The 21,022-nt window shown below is 54.7% G+C and overlaps 1 protein-coding gene across 1 annotated transcript in view; it reads left to right on the top strand.

The window, feature by feature from the left end:
* Window positions 1-1,456: 1,456 nt before the first annotated feature.
* ITGB4 (integrin subunit beta 4) overlaps window positions 1,457-21,022 on the top strand; it is a 32,861-nt gene continuing 13,295 nt past the window's right edge. The window contains 29 exon segments of the mRNA XM_031059917.1: window positions 1,457-1,529; window positions 3,079-3,272; window positions 3,275-3,452; window positions 3,455-3,566; window positions 3,568-3,624; window positions 7,834-7,925; window positions 8,207-8,289; window positions 9,168-9,269; window positions 9,700-9,904; window positions 10,394-10,490; window positions 10,897-11,068; window positions 12,350-12,613; window positions 12,982-13,071; window positions 13,240-13,362; window positions 13,480-13,647; window positions 13,916-13,992; window positions 14,144-14,355; window positions 14,995-15,098; window positions 15,215-15,313; window positions 16,063-16,189; window positions 16,330-16,449; window positions 16,909-17,015; window positions 17,334-17,367; window positions 18,578-18,766; window positions 18,853-18,956; window positions 19,361-19,419; window positions 19,882-19,905; window positions 20,065-20,213; window positions 20,294-20,480. Of these exon segments, the coding sequence (XP_030915777.1) occupies window positions 1,457-1,529; window positions 3,079-3,272; window positions 3,275-3,452; window positions 3,455-3,566; window positions 3,568-3,624; window positions 7,834-7,925; window positions 8,207-8,289; window positions 9,168-9,269; window positions 9,700-9,904; window positions 10,394-10,490; window positions 10,897-11,068; window positions 12,350-12,613; window positions 12,982-13,071; window positions 13,240-13,362; window positions 13,480-13,647; window positions 13,916-13,992; window positions 14,144-14,355; window positions 14,995-15,098; window positions 15,215-15,313; window positions 16,063-16,189; window positions 16,330-16,449; window positions 16,909-17,015; window positions 17,334-17,367; window positions 18,578-18,766; window positions 18,853-18,956; window positions 19,361-19,419; window positions 19,882-19,905; window positions 20,065-20,213; window positions 20,294-20,480 (3,602 nt within the window).

Raw genomic sequence — 21,022 nt, 5'->3', positions numbered from 1 at the left:
GTTGTGTCCTGGATCCTTTACTGATGTTCTCCTCTGGTGTTGTTTCTGTGTCCCACTTCCCTCTTGCTGCCAGTCTGTCCCAGAGGCAAATGTTAATCAAGGGTGCTCGTCAGACAGATTTTCCTTCAGGAACATGTTCATGACAAGGAACATCTACTGGAAAACAGTAGATGTTTTCCAGTAGATGGGCCACATGTAGTTAATGCTGCCTTGGGGGAAAGGCTGAGGCAGAAAATATGGCAGGATTTCATCTGGCACTTTTAATTGAACAGGGAATTATATTAAGCATCATTTAGTGCAATAAATTATGTGCACATTAATGTACATTAATAATACATTATTACACATTCCTTTTATTTAAGCCACATAGCAGGTTATTGTCACTGCAGTGTACAGTGCGGTGATGGGATTAAGTGTTTATTTTTCTTTTAGTAATGTGTGTTGTTACAGAATTTAAAAAGGAGATGAATGTGCTCCAGCCAGCAGGATTTTGGCTGTAACTGCACAACAAAGACCTAGAAAAAGCCCCAAAGCTGTCTCCAGGCATGCTGTGGTGGCAGGACACGAAGAAGAAAGGCTCTGTTGCAAGCTGGCGTGGCATTAAAAAAAAAAGAAATCACTTGTAATTATCAGGAATTGGCACTCGGACTGGTAGTCAGCAGAGAGAACAATAATTTCATGCGAGCTATAAAACTACATGTTTTTCCTCCTAGGGCAAAAATTTCTAGGCCACGTTGCCACCACAGAAATTCACTGATTTATGAATGTGAGATTCACCACAGATGTGGCTGTGAGCTGTTGTGGAGCCATCTGCACTGAAATGTGCTCACCCTGCCTCTGCAATCCCTGTCCTCTGCTCTTAAAAACAGCAAATTCGTGTGACAAAAGCCTGATCCAGCAGGCAGGGAGAGCAAGGTATGGAACCAAGGCAAGAACTTGAGTTCACCCGGTGTTCTTCCCTGGTGGAAGTAATTTGGAGAAGCTGCCTGAAAGACAACTCATTAAACAACCTTTTTATTTTTTTAAAGACAAGATGAAGTTAAAACCTTTCATATTCTCATGAGTATTTACAGAAAATTTCTAATTCCTCTCTGATTTTTTGCCCTAAAAATGTGTGGTGAAGTTGCTTTTATATTGGAAAAGTGCCTTTATCAGCCCTGCAAATGTAAAAGCAGCCCAGTCACAGCTCTGGGAAAACTCATGTTCCCTGGGCTTGGGGTTTCTTAGGTGTTGGGGGGAATGTGTTTCAAAGAAAGGTGCAAAATTGGTATCTTGAGCTCTTCTGGCAGCGCCCAGAGGGAGCAGCTGGGCTTCTCCTCACAGCTGGGAAGGCTGAAGGGAGCTGGTCCCTCCTTGCTGCTCCAGGCTGCAGGGATGAAGGGAGGCAGAGGGTGTCAGGGAGGCCTGGGGCTGTCAGGGTCTCAGGTGACACCAGAGATCCTTTACAGGAGGCAACATGAACATTCTCCATCTCAGGTGGAGAAAGGAGGACACCCACAAAGTCAGGACACTGAGCATTGTGGTGCAAGGTGGGTTCTCATGAGCTTTTCTGGTTGGCTTCAGGATTCCTGTTAGGGATCCATCACTAAATTAACTGGGTTTTTTACTACAACATTTCTTGCAGCCTAAATTGGCTTTTTCAACTGCAGTGGCAGCATTGCTTACCTCAAAGAGGAAAATTGCAGCAGTGGGAGGTGGGGTGGGGCTGGTGGGAGCTGCTGGTGGACAGGGCCAGGTGAGGTGACCAGGCAGGGCTGTGAGCACCAGCACAAGCTCCCCTCCCACCATGGGCACTGAAGCCCAGTTTTAATTCATCTGCAATGTCCAACGTCTGCTGCAGCTGTGGCTCCTGAGGCAGAGCAGGATCCTCTGCCTTCAGCCCCTCCAGGGGAACGATCTGTTCTTCACCAGCAGCTCCAGCATCAGCACTCACAGCCTGGTCTTGCTTTGCCTTTGTTTTGTCTCATGCCCCAGTTCTCACATTGTAGTCACTGTCTTCATATGTTAAAAAAAAAAAAAACAACAGCAAACCTCCTTCATTTTCAGAACCTTTTTTTTAACTCTAGGAAATCATGTCTCCAAAAGGACTGGGGTTGCCAAGTTATGTGTTGGGAAACTCAGAAATGCCAGGTTTAAACTGCCCGGGCCATCTTCCCCTGCACCCCTGCCTGTTTCCCATTTGCTATAGTTTTTAATGGCACAGACACATCCTTCTTTATCCTGGGGCTAAGGCAGTTTGCATATATTAACTTGAGCTTCCTAATTTCTTGTAGTGAAAGGAATCCTGCTCCTTACCTTTCGATCAGTTCTGGAGAGCAGCAGCCTCTGTAATGCCACACTGAGAGCGAGGAGGGCAAAAGTGGCCTGCTCATAGTCAGGCAGGAAATGTGCCATTTTTCCATCGGGCTGTTGCTATTGTTTGTGTTGAAGCTCAGGGGATGCAGTTTTCCTTGTGAGGATCTATCAGGGAGCCAAAATCCAGCCTGTGCCATTGCATCTACTCCAGATCGTGTGTGCTCTGCTCTGTGGAAAGCGTGAGTGGTTCTGAGCTGTGACCAACCCCAGGCGCTAAAGCAAAGGGTGGTGTGGACAGAAAAACAGCTTCACCTGAACTCTAAACCCTCCTCTGCTGTTCTTTGGACTGGGGAAGGGATTTTGGATCCAGCTCAGCAGAAGGACTGGAATCAGCTGTGGGATTGCTGCTCGTGGCAGCCCTGGACCATGGTGGGATGCAGGTATGGATGGGGATCATTCATGCTGCTACAATCTGGAGGCAGATTCACTGCAGGCGAGGAGTGCTCTGCTGTGCCCACTCCCTGGATAGAGCAGGGTGCTGATCCATCCTCTCTGCACCCAAAGCACCGAGGCTGGGCTCGGCATCTGCCCATTGTCGGGGCAGGAATTTCCCTGACATTCCAGCAAGGAGCTACCTGAGCTCCGAGGGTGACACCTCCCAGTCGTGCCAGGGGGAAACTGGGAGGAGAAACCCCTGCCTCGGGAGGTCGGGGAGCTCCTCAGCTCTGCCCCGAGCAGGCAGGTGAAGCCGAGCAGCCCCTCGGGGCTCCCTGCCCTCGGCAGCACCTTCCCACCGCCCTTTCCTCGGCCCTGTTCCTGTGGGAGTGTCCGGAGGCTGTGCCCGCCCGGCCAGGTGTGCAGGGAGCCGGGAATGCCAGCCCTGCGTCACGGGCACCCCCTCCTCCCTCCCGCCTGGGATAAAACTTCTCCTCACCTGGGATCCGAGCTCATTTATCGCAGCTCCCACCTTCCCTCCCTGGCAGCCCCTCGGGAGGGCGAGGCGGCAGCGCGGGCACTGAGAACAAAGTGGATTTCTGGCTGAGGGGCCGCAGGGAGTTATGTGGGATCGCGGGCTGGCTGCGCTCCCCGCCGCACCGGGACCTGACGTTTAACCGGAAAGAGAAAGGGGACACAAAATAGAGAGGAGGGAGAAAGAGAATTAAAAAAAAAAAAAAGGAAAGAAAAGCCCAAAGCTGGAAATCAAGTCGCAGCAGCGGAGCGGCACGTTCCCCCTCTGCCCTCGGGAGAGTTTCTTGGCTTGGTGTGCGGGTGCGTTATTCGGGCTGCGGCAGAGGATTTGGACTCTGAGTCAGACCCGGCGCTAATGAGGTTTGTGGAATTAATTCATCTGCGCTCTGCAGCGTCCAGCTCGCTCGAACGTGGCTGCGTTGATGAAGCGGGCAGTGAATTAATGCTCGGGCAGGTGGGCAGGACACGGAGCGCGGGGCTCAGCCCCTGCCCGCCTGTTCCCTGTGTTTTCCCCTGGTTTTTGGCTGTCGGGCGCCGTCCGGTGCCTCTGGGCTGGCGGGGAAAGGCAGCGCTGGTGACCGGGCAGGGCTCTGGGGGCCGCAGGGCTCCGGGTTTGTGCCCGCAGGTATTTGGGTGGGGGTCCGGGAGCGGTGCGGGGGTGCCACGGCCGAGCAGAGCAGCTGATGGAGTTTCAGGGCTTGTCCTGTCCCTCAGCTCCAGGGGGAAAGGCTGAGGTGGCTCGGAGCTGGCCCCCAGGGAAAGCTCTCACGGGTGAAGGTGTGCAAGGCCAGCCGGGCTGCGGGAGCCTCCCAGCGCCGCAGCCCACCGGGGCTGTTTTCCAGACCTGGTGGCTGCCCCTGCGTGGGGGGAGCAAGGGAAGGGGGATCCTGGAGGAAAAGGCCAGGAGAGAGTGGGGGGTTCAGGGTGGGCTTTGCCGAACTGCAGGCGTTGGGGTGTTTGCAAATCGGTGGCTCTGCCATGGACAGGGAACAGGGAACGGGACAGGAGGGTTGGTTTGAGGGGGCTGACAGGCGTGGGTTAGCTGGGGGAAAGGGGGATGAGGAGCACCCACGGAGGGGAAGGAGGGAAGAAGTGTCTTGTGGGGCCAAAGGAGCAGGGAAAGTGGCAGGAGGAGCACATGGAGGGAACTGTTCAGGGGCTGTGCTGGCATTTGGGCAGCCCCAGGCAGGGTCCTGCCGTTCCTGCCTCTGCTCCTTGGGGTTCCCCCCTGCCCGAGCCCGGGGGGCAGCAGGAGGAGATGGAACCAGAGCCACCAGCCCTTCACAGCACGGGGGGTGCTGGCACAAAGCAGCTCCCAGCAGCTCCATGTGGGTGCCCGGGCTGGGTCCTGCTGTGCTTGTCCCTGGCTGGAGGGTGCTGGGGGCATATCTGGGGTCTGGGACTCAGCCTGGGAGCTGGAAACAACAAATGGAGACACTCACATGGAGTGTCCCAGCTGCAGGAGCACGCCTGGGCAAGGAGGGGGATTGGATGGGGAAGGCAAACAAAACAGGACCAGGAGGATTTTGTGTGTAAGAGATTATTTGATTTGTGGGTCGAGTTTTTGGTAGTTTTGGGGAGTCTGGCTTGATAAATTCCAAGTTTTGGAGCATGGTCCCAGCAGCTCTGTGCCACCATGTGCAGGGGACAGAACAGGAGCTGTGTCCCTGATCCCCTGGGCTGTGGCTGCACTGCCCATCCTCAGCACACACAGACCTGTGGATGGCCCTTGATGCCACGGACCAGGGTCAGTCCCCTGCACAGCCCCACACAGCCCCCCATGGCTGCAGCCATGAAAAGGGCAATTCCCACCCAAGAGAGGAAAGGCTGTGCTTGGGAACTCCTTGCTTGAGCATCTCCCTCACTCTCCCTCTCCCGTGTCCCAACCTGCCTGGTGTCCCCCACATGGCAGCTGGGACCAGGCTCCTGCTGTTGCTTTGTGGCTCATCACAACCTGCTCCTTGCTCCCCCATCTGCCATTCCAACCCTGTCCTCTGTCCCGTTGCACCAGTGGTTTGTTTGGAGCATTGCCTGGGTTTTTGGGGATGAGGTACCTAGCCCCAGCCTCTCCAGACTCAGGGGTTCTTGGCATATTCCTGGAGCAGGTTTGTTGGCTGTGCTGAGGGGCAGGGCAAAGGCTGGGGGAGCAAGAGGAGACCAGGAGGAAATGCTGGAGCAAGTCTGGGAAATGGTAGGAAGTTTATGTGCAGCCAGGAGCTGCTCTTTCTCCTTGTTTTTGCACAACTGAACAGATTTATTTTTTTGTTGTTGTTGTCATGAAAACCCAACCAAATCCTGCAGCTTTCCTGAAGTGGAAGTGGCATTTTCCCTTCCAGAGGACACTTCTGAAAGCAAGGGGTGGCCACTCCCATATTTTTGCAGGAATATTACAGCTGCATTCCTCAGTGGCCATGCTCTGTGCCACCCAGCAGGCTGGCATCTGCCCAGCAAAATCCTTGAAGGTTGGTGGCTCACAGGGCAACAGAACGTTGATATTGAGCAGGATTTTATGGCCTTTTATCTCAGCACTTGAAAAGACGTGATGGCAATTTATGTGCCTGAGGCCCAGGGTGTGTCCATCCGTTCCTTGGTGACTTTTTCCTAACTGGTGATTAAGGGAAGAGGCATTAGGTTCTTGTGAGCTGAGCAGTCTGGTTCCCCACTCGATCCTTTCCTTGTGGCCCCTGCCATGGTGGGAGATGGGATTTGCTGGGTGCTCAGGTGATGTTCTCAACTGTGTTGTCCCTCTATGGGCTCTGAGGATTCCTTCTCTACCCTTTCATCCCACCCCTGCCTGGCACCTCCCCACATCTCCGTAGCACTGTCCTGGGATGGGGCAGAGCAAGGGAAAAAGGGATTTTCCTGGCTTCAAAATCCACCTGTGTCAGTAGCAAGGGACACAAGGGACACAATATTTGCCAGCGAGTGCTGCTGTGAGGATTGTCCCTGAAGGAGGTCACAGGCATGTCCTGGATGAGCCATGCTGGCCTCAGGGAGACAGGGACCACCCAAACCTGCAAAGGGCCCGACTGGGGACATGGCCTGGCTGTCAGCGTGGCAGGGGGGAGGCAGAGGAGTTCCCTTGCTCAACTGGTACCTTTACCCATGAGAAAAGCAGCTCATTGGCAAAACAGCACATTGGGTGCAGGTCCTGGGGAACAGCAAAGCTTCCCGGGGTTTCCCTGCAGAGATGCTGCCCTGAGGCTCCCGTGTTGCACTTTTAGCCACTGGGCAATAATGGCTGTGGTGAATCCCTCTGGGCACAGCTGACAGGATGAAGCAGTGTCCTGCCAGTTGCTGCTGTGTGCCCAATGGCTCTCACATGGAGCCAAGTGCAGCCACCAGGCACGAGGTCCTGTGCTTCGGTGCTGCCTTGGTTGAGCCCTGTGTCCCAACAATTGCTGCATTCAATGTGTTCCCCTGGCTGCAGAGGCCAGGTGTGATCTGGTGCTGCTGAGACCAGGCTGGGTTTTTCCAGGGGTTTCCCTGCAGCCCAGGGAGGCTGTGAGTGGCTGAGTCTCCGTGTGACTGCTCTGTGTGCTGGGTGTCCCTCGGGGAACTTGGGCATTGTTACTGCACGCAACAACTTCTCCCGTTTCCCTGTTTTAAGTGGTTTTCACATTCTTTTAATTTCAGAGTCAGGGCTGACACAGCAAGAAGCTGTAAGACAATTCATTCACATTTCATATTTCACAATTGCATCTACCAGGACAGAGATGTTTTAATGATATCTTTACATTGTTGATTTTCCTTGGCTGCTCTCACTTGCCCTGCTGGGTGTGAGGACGAGCCTCTGGCACAGCAGCTGCAGAACTCGAGTTCCAGCTTTGTGCCTTCTGTTTACCACATCCAAATGCTGATTTCTGGATGGCACTGAGTTTTCTCAGTCACGTGTGGTGCAGGGAGAATGGCTCACTCTGTTTAGGATTTGACCCCTGTGTCCATCAAGGGGTCCTGCTGCCCTGCACAGGACAAACGGGATCTGCCAGGCTCTCATGAGCCATGGATTCATTCAACGACTCCAAAGCTCCAAGCCTGGCATTTCCCAAGACCTCACCCTCTCTTTATTGTTGGCTTGACCATCCTGGAAACTCTTAGTGTGATAGGAAATAGCTGAAGGGAGGGGTCAGTGTTGCTTTTGGGGAGAGATGTGGACAGTCACTTTGTTTTCCTTTTTTTTTTTTTTTTTCAATTTGCTTTGTTTTGTTTTGTTTCCCTAACCTGCCAGGAAAAGCAATGTCTTGGCCTGGTCAGTGCTGGCAAGTGTGGATGGTGCTGGGCTCTGTCTGGGAGCCTCCTGTGCTCCAGCTGCCTGCAGCAACCCCTGATGTCGAGCTGTGCACCCCAACTCCAGGCACAGGGGTGGCATTGCTGGGAACTTTGAGCCTTTTGCAGCTGCCTGAGCAGAGCACAAACCATCCTTGGCTCAGCAATTGTTTCCAGCCCGGGATGTGAGGGCTGTCCCACCCTGGCAGGGCTGGGAAGGGACTCTGTGGGAGGTGTCCTGGTCACATCCAGGTCCATTTCCACCTCTTGGCTCTCTGCAGTGCAGCAATCCCTTTATTTCAGGAGGAAGAGGATGAATGTGCTGCCACGGGCGTGTGCCAGGCTGCTCCTCCTGTCCCTGCTCTGCACCACCAGCATCTGCCAATGGAGCAAAAGTGAGTGGAGCCATGGCAGCCCTGTCTGCCACCTCCTTTGGGGACTGTGTGTACCTGTCCTGCCTCCAGAAACAGCAGTCTTCCTGTGGAGAGCACCTGCTGTGGGCTTTCCTGCTGTTTTCCATCTCCCCAGTTTTGGGGACCCTCCCATGCTACCCCGCTGCTGTTTTGCAGCCAGTTTCCACTAACCAGGCAAAACCTCCATTTTTCCATGGGATCAGCCTTTCTCCCACAGCTGCCTTTGTTCTCCCCATCCCTGATGCTCTGATGTTTCCTGGCAGACAATCGCTGTGTGCTGTCCCGGGCAAAGAGCTGCACCGAGTGCATCCGGGTGGACAAGGACTGCTCCTTCTGCACCGACGAGGTGAGACCTTGCAGGGCAGCCCGGGGCTCCTCTCCCCACCCTGCTGAGGGAGGGATCCCACCACCCTCACTGGGACAGGCACACAAGAGCGGGGGCAGCTGCTGGATCCAGCTTCCCTTCTGGATGGGAAAGGCTGCAATGTGGATTTCCTTTGGGTGTGGAACATGGGGAGGGAGGGGAGTCTGTGACCGTGTTCACAGGGGTCTCAGGTTGAGGGAAGAGATGAGGACCTGACTCCATGTTTCAGAAGGCTGATTTATTATTTTATGATATATATTACATTAAAACTATACTAAAAGGATAGAAGAAAGGATTTCATCAGAAGGCTAGCTAAGAAAAGAATAGGAAGGAATGATAACAAAGGTTTGTGGCTCAGACTCTCTGTCCGAGCCAGCTGGGCTGGGATTGGCCATTAATTAGAAACATCCAACATGGGCTAATTACAGATCCACCTGTTGCATTCCACAGTAGCAGATAATCAATGTTAACATTTTGTTCCTGAGGCCTCTCAGCTTCTCAGGAGGAAAAGTCCTAAAGCAAGGATTTTTCATAAAAGATGTCTGCAACAGGAGTCCAGGGCAGAATTGCAGCAATACAGGGGTTTATCAGAAAATGGCAGTGCACCAGAAACAGTGTGTGCAAGGGATGGAGGGAGAGTTTTATCTCACACAACCCAGTAACTCACTGGTGATCACATTCCAGCTGGTGGTTTTGTGTGAGAACATCTCTCAGAGAACCCATCTCTCTGCCCCTCTCCTGCTCTCGAAGGCTCATAATGCTCTGGGCACAGGACCCTGCTTCCTGCCCTGTGTATTTGCCCCTTTCCCAGTGGATCTGGTGCTTTCTGTGGCTCTGATGCTGCTCTTGCTCCCTGGCAGAGCTTCGAGGAGCCGCGCTGTGACCTTCGGGAGAACCTGCTGCGCTCTGGCTGCGGCGAGGCCAGCATCGTGTTCACCCAGGGAGAGATGAGGACACTGAAGGTGCGTGCTGGGGACACTGAAGGTTACTGCTGGGGACACAGCCCGTGCTCAGCCTCTCCTGAGGGCTCCTTCAGCCTTCTCCAGGCTCCTCAGCAGGCAGAATACAAAGCCCAGATCGCTATCTATGTAGGGTCTCCTCAAAAGCAATGCCTTGGCCAGCTGGTGGGCCTGTGGGCCACTGGCCCTGGTCCAGGCTGGGGTGCCTTTGCAGACAAAGCAGTTGTAAGCAAAGTGCTCACATCCCTCTGGAGGAGGTGCCTGGCTGGACACGAGTGGCTGAGGGGGAGGCTGTTGGACAGTACATGAGGGAGGGGGGCGTGCTCATCCCTGCCTTTGTACTCCCACACATCTCCCTGCTCCTTGCCTCCTCCTCCTCGTTGCACCATGCTGGAGATGGAGTCCATCCCTTCCATGTCACTCTCCTTCACAGAATTCCAGCATCAACATGTCCCTGCAGAGGACCCAGGTGTCCCCCCAGGCCATGTACATGCGGCTGCGGGCTGGTGAGGAGATGAGCTTCTACATGGATGTCTTCCAGCCCAAGGAGAGCCCTGTGGATCTCTACATCCTCATGGACTTCTCCTACTCCATGTCTGATGATCTGGACAACCTCAAAAGCATGGGGCATAACCTAGGTGAGGGCAGAGCTGGAAGAAGAGGGGAGCCTGCTCTGCAGCTCGTTCCTGCCTGTGGCTGTGAGTCCTCTACCAGCACCAGAGAGGGGGATGCAGCTGGCAATGGCCTGAGAGGGGTCTGTTTTAACTAGAGCTTCTCATTATCTCTCTGTAGCCCTGTGTGGGGATGTCTCTCTGGTCCTGCAGGCATCCTCACATGCTCTCCCCTTCCAGCCCAGCTGGTGCCCCTCAGAGCTGCTCTGTGCAGGGCCTCTGGCATCCTGAACCTGCTGGGTGCTATTGCAGGAGCTCCCGTTTTGGGGCTCCAAAGGGGGTGTAGGTTTCTGCCCTATAAAAGCCCAAAAATCCTAAAAGATAACAGTTTGGGAATCTAATCTAAGAACCCACCAGCAGAGAAGATAGCCACAAAAGGACTTCTTTCCCTGGAGCAGGGAGCCCACAGGCATCTCTTTATTTATGTGTGTCCCCTTTCCTTTCCTCTCCTCCCAGCGGACTTCCTGCAAGCCCTGACTTCCAATTACACCATTGGATTTGGCAAGTTTGTGGACAAAGTCTCATCCCCTCAGACAGACATGAGACCTGAAAAGTGAGTGAGCCCTGTGGGTCCCTGAGGTGGCAGTAGAGGGAGTGGAAAGTGCCTTCTGTTTCTCTGTGGCTTTCAGTGAGCAGTGCAAGAGCCTCCATCCATCTCTCTACCTTCACTGCTGGTGTCCTCCCTGGTCTCCCCATCCCTCAGGGCTTGCTGTAGCACTGTGACAATGACAAGCAGTGTCATCCTCTACTTTCACACCTTCCCTGCTCTGCCACAACCGAATGCTCATCTTGTCTTCTCCTCTATCTCTGCCCTCATCCCTTCTCCCTCTCAGTGCTGGTGGCTGAGCTGCTCCACTCCTTGACTTCCCTTGAGGGACTCTCCCCACATTTCCTCTCCTTGCACCCCGGCTTCCCTTGGCTCCTGGCCCACAGGAGACCCCTGGTTCCATCTGTCCTAGGCTGCGCGAGCCCTGGCACAACGCAGACTCCCCGTTCTCCTTCAAGAACGTCATCCGCCTGACCAGCAACATCAACCACTTCAGCCAGGAGCTGCGCAAGGAGCGCATCTCCGGCAACCTGGACGCCCCCGAGGGCGGCTTCGATGCCATCCTGCAGACAGCTGTGTGCAAGGTGAGGGTGGCCAGGGCTGTGTTTTCAAGGAGTGCTGTCTCTGTCCCTCTGGGAGCCTCTCAGGAACCCTCGGCAGACACCAGGGGGACAACAGCGACCCGGCTGACAGCGGGGAGACACTCTCCCGTGCCCCGAGGGCACGGAGGGCAGCTGGGCTGGTTGCCTTTGCAGCAAAAGAGACACCAGAGACATCGGTAGAAGATAAAGGGCCAACTCTTAGCAGGGGTTAATCCAAGGTTTTATTCTAGGAGTCCCGAAGGAGCCCCTACACCTCAGGGGCCTCCTGCCGAGAGCCCCGGGAGATGTGCCAAGGTTACACTTAAAGGGAGGTGGAAACCGAAAGTAGAGAACATTTTATTAACCAATAAGTGACCCTAAGGGATGGGTAATGAGGGATAGACATTTAGGACATTAGGATATGGGGCAAGGCTTGGGGGGCTGACCCCTAAGCCCCTGGCTAATCACTCGACGGCCTGGATCGAAGCTTCTAGATGGAGGGGATGGGATGCTGAGTGATTGACAGAGAGCCAGGGTGGGGGTTTGGGGATGATCTCAGCCAGGGAGAGGGATTACACAGGTAAAGGGAGGGGGGTACAGTCTGGGATAAACCATTTGGGAAAAATACAGGAATACAAAACAAAACTACTTCAAAGTATCACAAAGTCTAAAAACACACTACAACAGAGTGGCTCTTCCTGATGCCCACTGATGAGCAGAAGAGCCATGCACCAGGCGCCTGACAGGGCAGCCAGGGAGCCCTGGCTCAGCTACAGCTGGTTCTTGCCCTCTCTCACACTCCCAGTGCCAAGCTGTTTTGCATTCCAAATTTTCCCTAAGCCTTAGAATATGTGTCCTGGTGTTTGATGCCCAGCAAGGAGCTGCTTGCTGGGAACCCTGTGTGTGCTTTTTGCTCTGTCCCCCTCCACGCCTGTGGCGATGAAACTCTGCTCCCTGGAAAAGAGCCCACTTGGGCTTGGCTGCTTGGCTGAGGGATGAGCACAGCTCCAGACATGTCCAGGGAGGCGTGGGCTTGTCCTCTGTACACACATGTGCCTGGCACCGAGCTGCTGGGTGGGAGACACCCCGTGCTTTGGGGTGTAGGTGGGTGCTGGGATTCCTGGGGACACGTGGCTGGTTGTGATTCCTGCCAGGTGCAGGTGGTCCTTTGTCCCTTGGGTATTCCAGCTCCTGTCAGTGCTGGCTTGCCAAGGGCTGCAAGTGCTGCGCAGGGATTTGGGAAGCACAGACATAAAGGTTCCTTCTCCCCCTCCCTGGCTGCAGGACAAGATTGGCTGGAGAAAGGACAGCACTCACCTGCTCGTGTTCTCCACCGAGTCTGCCTTTCACTATGAAGCTGATGGTACCAACGTCCTGGCAGGGATCCTGGCGAGGAACGACGAGCAGTGTCACCTGGACAGCCACGGCACCTACGTGTATGACACCAAGCAGGACTATCCTTCAGTGCCCACCCTCGTGCGCCTCTTGGGCCAGCACAACATCATCCCCATCTTCGCTGTCACCAACCACTCCTACAGCTACTACGAGGTGAGGAGAGCACGGCAGTGATGACACGAGGGATTGCCTTTCCTCTAGGACCTCTGCCTCAGCTCCGAGGAGAAAGTGTTCTCCCATCGCCTGTCCCCAAGGGCTAAACCAACACCTCGGTGTTTGGGAGGGTGGCACACTGTGTTGGGGGGCTGCTCCAGGTTTTGGGAGGTCTCAGGGTGCATTACTGGGTGCAGGAATCCGGGCTTCCAGAGGTCTCCCTGTGTTGGTTTCTGCTTCTTGCAAAGCAGTGGAGGCACAGAGCTGGAGAGTAATTTAGGTTGGAGGGGACATTTGGAGGTCTCAAAGCAGAGCCCACTCCCATGATAGAGGAGGCCTTGGCTCAGGGAACTCCTGTCTCTCTGCAGAAGCTGCACAAGTATTTCCCCATCTCTGAGATCGGGGTGCTCCAGGAAGACTCTTCCAACATTGTGGAGTTGCTCCGCACAGCCTTTGAGGTAACAGTGCTCTCTGGAGCTTCACCCTGGCTCACAGGGAGGGCAGGGGGTGGGCACCTCCTGGGCAGGAGAGCAGGCAGAGGGCAGATGTGGCCCCTTTGGAGCAGGCCACGGGGTGGTCACAGGTACTGCTGAAAATCAACGTTGTGTTTATGCTCTGGTGCCCAGCGCATCCGCTCCAAGATGGACATCCGGGCTGACTTCACCCCCAGAGCCCTGAAAACAGAGTTCACCTCCCCGGAATTTGAAAAGACAGAATCTGGCTCCTTCCACATCACCCGTGGAAAAGTGGTAAGTCCTCGGATGGCAGCAGAGGGAAGGCACCTGTGAGGGGATGAGCTCTCCGTGTCCAGCTGGGATGTGGTCCAGCAGAGCTGGCTCATCCCTGCAGTGTGTCCCTTCCTTCAGAGCAAGTTCCACATGCACGTGAAGGCTCTGGAGTACGTTGGAGGGCAGCACGTCTGCAGCCTCCCCGAGAGGGACCGGCACGGAGTCATCCACGTGAAACCCACGTCCCTGAGCGACAGCCTCACGGTGTCAACTGCTGTCGTCTGCGACGTGTGTCCCTGTGAGCAGGTGGGGTCATGCACAGAGGGGTCCTCCTCCTGCCAGCCCGGGGTGGGAATGTGTTGGCTGATGCATGCGGGTCCTGCTCGACCCCTCAGTGATGCTCAGCATGGCCAAGTTCTGCATCACTGTTTGTTCCCAGCTCGGTGTGATGTCCTATGGTAGAGCTTGGTCTTCAGGACAAAACTTTGCCCTTGCATCTGCCTTTCTGATTCCTGAAATGGTCTTGGGGGCAGCTGGGCCCATTCAGCAAAACCTCTTCTCTCTTCACTTCCAGCAACAAGAGTTGGACTCGCCCAAGTGTAGCTTCCACGGGAACTTTGTGTGCGGACAGTGCATCTGCCACCCGGGCTGGTAAGGACCGTGTCCAGAGCCACCCCCCTGCCAGGGACCCTGTGGTGTCCGGGGACCTGCGGCGACACACGTTTGTGCCCCGGGCACCCTGCCCAGGACCTGCTGTGCTGCACTCTGCTCCGGCCTCTCTCAGCACCATCTCTGTCCCCAGGCGAGGGGACACCTGCGACTGCTCCCCGGCGTCCTCCCCCAACAACGAAGGCTGCGTCCGGCCCGGGGACGCGGAGCCGTGCTCGGGCAGGGGCGAGTGCCTGTGCGGGAAGTGCCAGTGCTACTCCGAGGGACAGAGCCTGCGCTTCGACGGCGCCTTCTGCGAGTTCGACGTCCTGCAGTGCCCGCGCACCTCCGGCTTCCTCTGCAACGGTGAGAGCCCCCCAGAGCCCCCCCAGAGGATAGATGGGTGTGCTGGGACTGGGGGCACAGACACGGTGTCCTGGACCAGTGGCACTGGCACAGGGGGTTGAGTGACCAGAGTGGTGTTTATGAGTACGAGGTGAGAGATGAGGAATCTGACTTCATGTTCTCAGAAGGCTGATTTATTATTTTAAAGAATGCTATATTTATATATATATTAATATATATATTAAAGAATGCTATACTAAAACTATACTAAAGAAAGAGAAAGGACACATCAGAAGGCTTAACAATAAATGAATGATGAATAATAAAAATTCGTGACTCCTCAGAGCCTCGACACAGCTGGACCATGACTGGTCATTAAATTAAAACAATTCCCATACTGGGTAAACAATCTCCAGACCACATTTCAAAGCAGCAAAACAGGGAGAAGCTGAAGCTTCTCAGCTTCCCAGGAGAAGAAATCCTGGCGAAGGGATTTTTCAGAAAATATCACAGTGATGGGCTGCAGGCACTCTGCACTTGCAGAAGCGCAGGGAGGAGGCTGTGCAGCCCCTGTGCACCCCAAACTAAGTGGGGCAGCCCCGTACAGGGCTGGGGGAATGGCCCGGCCCTGGAGCCCAGGCAATCCCTCTCTCCCTGCAGATCGTGGCCGCTGCTCCAGGGGCGCCTGCGTGTGCGAGAGCGGCTGGGAGGGCCCGGGCTGTGAATGCCCCACCAGCAACGACACCTGCATCGACAGCCGGGGGGTAGGTCCTGCCCTGCCTCCCCAGGCAGGGCTGCCCCAGTGCTGGAATCTCTGGGGCACTGAGGGGCCCTGCTGACTCCCAGTGCCCTTCTCAGGCTCTCACCTCTTCTCTCCCAGGGCATCTGCAATAACCATGGCCGGTGTGAGTGTGGCAGGTGCATCTGTGACATGGCTTCGCTGTACACCAGCTCCACCTGTGAAATCAGCTACTCCCTGGTGAGTCCCTCTGCGTGCATCATTTATTCCCATGCAGAGCTTCCAGGGAAGAAAGGCAAAGCAGAGATGAAGGCACATCTCAGTCAGGAACAAAATCCTGAGCAAGGGTTTGTCTCACCTGTCCTGTGGCCAGAAAGGTCTGGCATGGGAGGTGCTTTGCAGCCACAGGCTTTCTTTGCCCTGCTGTTCACCAGCTGCAGCTGTTGAGAGTCTGTCTGTGTTTATCTGCACCCTCGCTTGAGGCTCAGCTTGTGGCTTGTTCTGATTTGCCTCAAGACTGGGAAAAACCTCATTTCATAGAATCACAGACTGGTTTGGACTGGAAGGGACCTTCAAGTTTATCTCATTCTCCCTCTCCTGCCACGGGCGGGGACGCCTTCCCTTAGAACGAGTTGCTCAGGGCCCCGCCCAACCTGGCCTTGAACATGTTCAATTTCCCCATTGACGAACATGGGCTAATCCCACAGTAGGGATGGAGGAAGGTGGCTTGATCACGTTTTGGAAAGGCCACTGAAACCCCTGGAGAAGATCTAATTGCTGCCCAAATGAAGGCTGTTGGTGTAAGAGATTTTGGAGCCAACTGGGCTTATAAATCCTTCATGAGCTGCTTGTTGTCAGTGACTTCTCTTTCTGGCCTGGACCTTGCCCTGACTCTGGGATGAGGAGCTGCCTCTCCAGCTCTGCCTTTCAGAGGCTGTGTCCTCCCCCACTCCTGGGGTGTCCCTGACCATCCCACCCCCTCTGCCCAGGGCTTCCAGGCCGTGTGTGAGAGCATCCGGGACTGTGTGCGCTGCCAGACCTGGGGCACAGGCAACCTGAAAGGGAACTGCAGCTCCTGCCACCTCCAGATCCAGATGGTGGAGGAGCTGAAGAAAGGTAACGTGAGAAGCAGAGCTGGGCACAGCCACGTGTGGTGTGTCCTGCATGCCCTGCTCCGTGTGGGGGTGCACGTGGGGCTGCTCCCCAAGGCTTTCCTGGCCCTGGTGACCTCACACCCATGTCCCCTGTCCCCACAGAGGAGGCTGGTGAGCACTGCTCCTTCCAGGATGAGGATGATGACTGCACCTACCACTACACGCTGGAGGGAGACCCCAATGTCCTCCCCAACACCACCGTCCGTGTGCAGAAGAATAAAGGTGAGCAGGGCCCTGGGAGAGCAGGGGATGCCCAGCCTGGGATCTGGATCAGTCACCACCTCCACAGTGCCCCCAGTCCCTGCTTTGTCCCTTTGCTGTGCCCCTGGGCAGGGTCAGCTGCAGGCAGCACCTCCCTGCCCACCTTGCTGAGTGACACCGGTGGGTGACACTGCCTGTCCCATGAACTGCCAGGGGTGGAACGTGGCACTCTCAGAGAGACCTTTAGAGATCAGAGCCTTTCCCCTGCTGCCATGGGCAGGGATTGCTGCTGCCCTTTGGTCTGGCTGGGGGTGACAGAGGTGTGATGGCCCTCCCAGAACAGCATTTCTCATTGCGAGGCATTGCCACGGTTAACTGGGCTGCTCCATGCCTCAGAGAGCTGTGCTCCAGCCTTTCCCCTCCCTGCACACCCCACGCGGGGCTGATGCCTGGAGGTGACATTGCTGCTGTCACTTGCAGAGTGCCCGCCTGGGACCTTCCTCTGGCTCATCCCACTGCTCATCTTCCTCATCCTGCTCCTGGGGCTGCTGCTCCTGGTCTGCTGGAAGTTCTGTGCCTGCTGCAAGGTGAATGTCTCAGCTGGCTTCCCCAGCCCAGGGGGAGAGCCAGATATGGCCAAAACCATGAGAAATTTCCAGAATTCACCCAGCCTCCAGCATGGCCAGATTAACAGGGGATGGCCCTGTGGTATCTCTGCTGTTGCCAACATGAGCTGCTGGTGAAATTTTAGCCAGATTTCCCATCTAGCTAAAAGCAGCTTGAGAGCCCCCTGCACCCACTGCCCACACATCCCTGCTGATGTGGATCCTCCCTGATGGAGACTTGGCGGGGGGGTTTTGTCCTTGGCCACAAAGTGATTGTGTCTCTGGCTGTTTATTTTTTAGGCTTGCCTGGCCCTGCTTCCCTGCTGTGCACGAGGTACCAGCCCTGGGTCCTGTGGGAGGGCTCTGGGGTGTGACCGTGTTCACAGGGGTCTCAGGATGAGGGAAGAGACGAGGATCTGACTCCATGTTTCAGAAGGCTTGATTTATTATTTTATGATAGATATTATAGTAAAACTATACTAAAAGAATATAAGAAAAAATTTCATCAGAAGGCTAGCTAAGAACACAATAAGAAGGAATGATAACAAAGACTTGTGTCTTGGACAGAGTCTGAGCCAACTGACTGTGACTGGCCATTAATTAAAAACAACTAACATGGGCTAATCAAAGATGCACCTGTTGCATTCCACAGCAGCAGATAATCATTGTTTACGTTTTGTTCTCGAGGCCTCTCAGCTTCTCAGGAGGAAAGATCTTAAGGAAAGGATTTTTCATAAAAGATGTCTGTGACACTGGGGTGCACTGGGTCCTGGGTTTGGGGTGTGCTGGGGTGAGCATCCCTCCCCTCTGAGCTGGAGAGCCGGATCAGGGAGAAGGCTTCTAGCAGAGAGCCTGAGCCAAGGAGTCCTGGAGCTGCTGCTGCACTTTTCTTCCCTGCCCCACACCCTGGTGTAAGAAATGGATTTGTAAAGGATTTTCAAAATAGATCTGTATGCAAATACTGAGATAAGGTGTGTTGAGTTAGGAAGGCTATGGAATAGAGATGACATTGTTGAGAGAGAGATTGAACTAGAAATAACTTTCAAAATATGGCTTTATAAAAAGACTAAATATTTTAGAAATTAGAACTGTGAAAGTACATTGGAGTAAGTTTACACGGAGTAAAAATATAATGATTGGTGTTAGAAGTAATAGCAACATTGTATAGTTAAAGTTAATGGGCTGAAAAACATTTATAAAGTATGATAACTAAGAAATTAGCTTCTGATAGAATGGCATTGAGTTTTACATCTCTTATGTCTCACCCTTCATCGAGACTGATAATAGATTAAATATTTTCAAACACCTCTCAGTTACCCCATCCTTACAAAAGCTAAAAAGCCCAACACCTGGGATGTCCCACTGCTGGCTCTCCCTGACCTTGCAATGCTCAGCTGGTGAGACGTGTTCTCCCCACCCCTGAGCACCCTTTCTCCTCCATCCCTCTCCCCTGCTTGGCGTGGTGGAACCCTCAGCATCCTCCAGCACAGCCCCTGTGGTGTGTCCCGGTGTGCCCCGGCTCTGACCCGCCCCTGGCTCTGCAGGTCGCACGGTTGGCTTCAAGGAGGACCACTACATGCTGCGGCACAGCCTCATGTCCTCCGAGCACCTGGACACGCCCCTGGTGCGCAGCGGCTCCCTCCAGGGCCGGGACACGGTGCGCTGGAGGATCCACAACAATGTCCACAGGCAGGGCATCGCCTCCCCCGCCGCCAGCAGCCCCAGGGAGCTCGGTGAGTGTCCCCAGCCTCCAGCTTCTGCCTGGGCCATGTCTCTGGCCGAGAAGGACGGAGTTGGATTTGGGAATTTCTCTTTCCAGTTCCCTATGGGCTGTCCCTGAGGCTGGCCCGGCTCTTCACGCAGAACCTGATGAAACCGGACACGCGGGAGTTCGAGCAGCTGCGCAAGGAAGTGGAGGAGAATGTAGGAGCCTGGGCACAAGGGGGGCTCGGGGTGGCCTTGGGGACAGCCACACAGGGGGCTGGGCAGGGCCCCTTCCCTGGGAACCCACAGCTATGCAAAGGAAGGAGCAGTTCTTCTTCTTTTGAGAGAAAGCACAATTTTTAAGGTCATGATTGTAAGAATTGGCGAAGCATCTCCTGGAGATTCTGGGTTTGCTTGGGGGCATGTGATCTGAAGCTCCTGTTTGGTTTCAATTTGCAGCCTCTTGCCATGACCTGAGATGAAACCTGGTGTGGGAGGGTGAGGGAGGAGGGCCTGGGGTGGTCAGAGGGCTCCTGTGTGTGGTGGCAGCAGCATCTGCTCACTGAGCACAAACTGTTCAGTGAGGGATACACTGTCAGTCTTGTCCCTCTTGCTCCTTGCAGCTGAACGAGGTTTTCAAGCACATTCCTGGCTGCCACAAGGTCCAGCAGACCAAGTTCAGGTGAGTCAGAGGGGGAGAGACTCCTGCAGGACAGGGTTCCCCCAGGATATCTCAGCTGAGTTTGGCTCTGGAGCAGCCAGAACAAGTCCTGGTTGCACGGTGCTCAATGAGAGAATTCCCACTGGCTTCCAGAGTTTCAGCCTGGTGCAAGCTTAGGAGTGCCTGGTGCAGGCTGGGAGGAATTTGGGGATGCCAGTGCTGAGCAGGGAGTGGCATCTCCTCCCCACAGCCTGATCCAGATGTGGTCTCCCCTGTGGGCATGTTCCTTGGTCTGTTGGGAAACCCAGGGCAGGAGAGAGCAGCTGGGCAGGAAGGAACTTGTGCTGGGGCTCTGTGGGATGGGTTGGCACCCACAGGGCAGTGCTGCAGCTCAGACCTGCACAGGGCTGTGATTCACACAGCACTTTGTCTCTCCAAAGGTGTTAGTCACTCTGATTTGGGTTTGGTTTTTTATTCCCCCAGGTTACAGCCTAATTCTGGGAAAAGGTAAGAGGAATTTGCAGCTCTCTGGTGCAGCTTCTCCCTCTTTGCACAGACACGTGTGGGGTGACTGAGTGCCCCGCACACTCACTGGCCCCCCAGCTGCTGTGTGAGATGAGTTTGCCTGGTCTCAGCTCTCCCCTGCCCTTCCCTCCCCGCTCCCAGGCAGGATCACACCATTGTGGACACAGTGCTCACTGCCCCTTACTCAGCCAAGCCAGACATCATCAAAGCTGTGGAAAAACACGTTTCCCACGAGGCCTTCAATGACCTGAAGGTTGCACCGGGTTATTACACTGTGACCTCAGACCAAGGTAGGGAGCAGAGCCAGGTGCTGGCTCCTGGCTGGGTACAGGGGTTATTTCCCACCTCTCACCCTTGTCTTTTCCCCCAGATGCTCAGGGAATGGTGGAGTTCCAAGAGGCCGTGGAGCTGGTGGACGTCCGTGTCCCGCTCTTCATCAGGGACGATGATGATGATGAGAAGCAGCTGCAGGTGGAGGCCATCGAGGTCCCCAATGGCATCGCAAAGATTGGGCGCAGGGTTGTCAACATCACCATCATCAAAGAGCAAGGTGAGGGGCTGTGAGGGTGAGAGGTGTCTGAGTGTGAGGTGTCTGTGTGTCCCCTGTGAGGTGTCTGTGTGTCCTGCGTGAGCTGTTTGTGTCCGAGTGTCCCGTGTGAGATATCTGTGTCTGAGTTCCTGTGTCCCAACTGATGTGGTCTGTAAGGCACAGTCTGTATATCTGAGCACCCCCAGGTCACAGACTTGCTTGGTGACTCCTTCCTGAAATCACCTGGGTCTAAACTGGAGCATCCTTTAATGCATCCAAAGGAGGGTGATCTTCCCTGCTGACAGAAACATTTGACCATCACAAGTTTAGATGCCAATTCCATGACAGGTTAAGGGCTGACCACATTCCTCTGCTGCTCCAGTTCATTGAGTGCTGGCATGAAGCAGAACCTCTTTGATGTTATTGTGCTGGTGTCCCCAGCACTCTCCCTCTGCTTCCCCCCTGGCTGTTAAGAGCAGGGAGCACAAATGGGAAGTGGGGAAGTCTCCAATGATACTTCATGCACAGTTCACACCTGTGGGTCACTGGAACTCTGTTCAGGGGTGACAC

Source organism: Geospiza fortis, unplaced genomic scaffold (assembly GCF_000277835.1).
Source record: "Geospiza fortis unplaced genomic scaffold, GeoFor_1.0 scaffold244, whole genome shotgun sequence".
In the NCBI taxonomy this organism is placed as follows: Eukaryota; Metazoa; Chordata; class Aves; order Passeriformes; family Thraupidae; genus Geospiza; species Geospiza fortis.
Note: the sequence above shows the minus strand (reverse complement) of the source record. Positions and strands in the feature narration are given on the sequence as shown.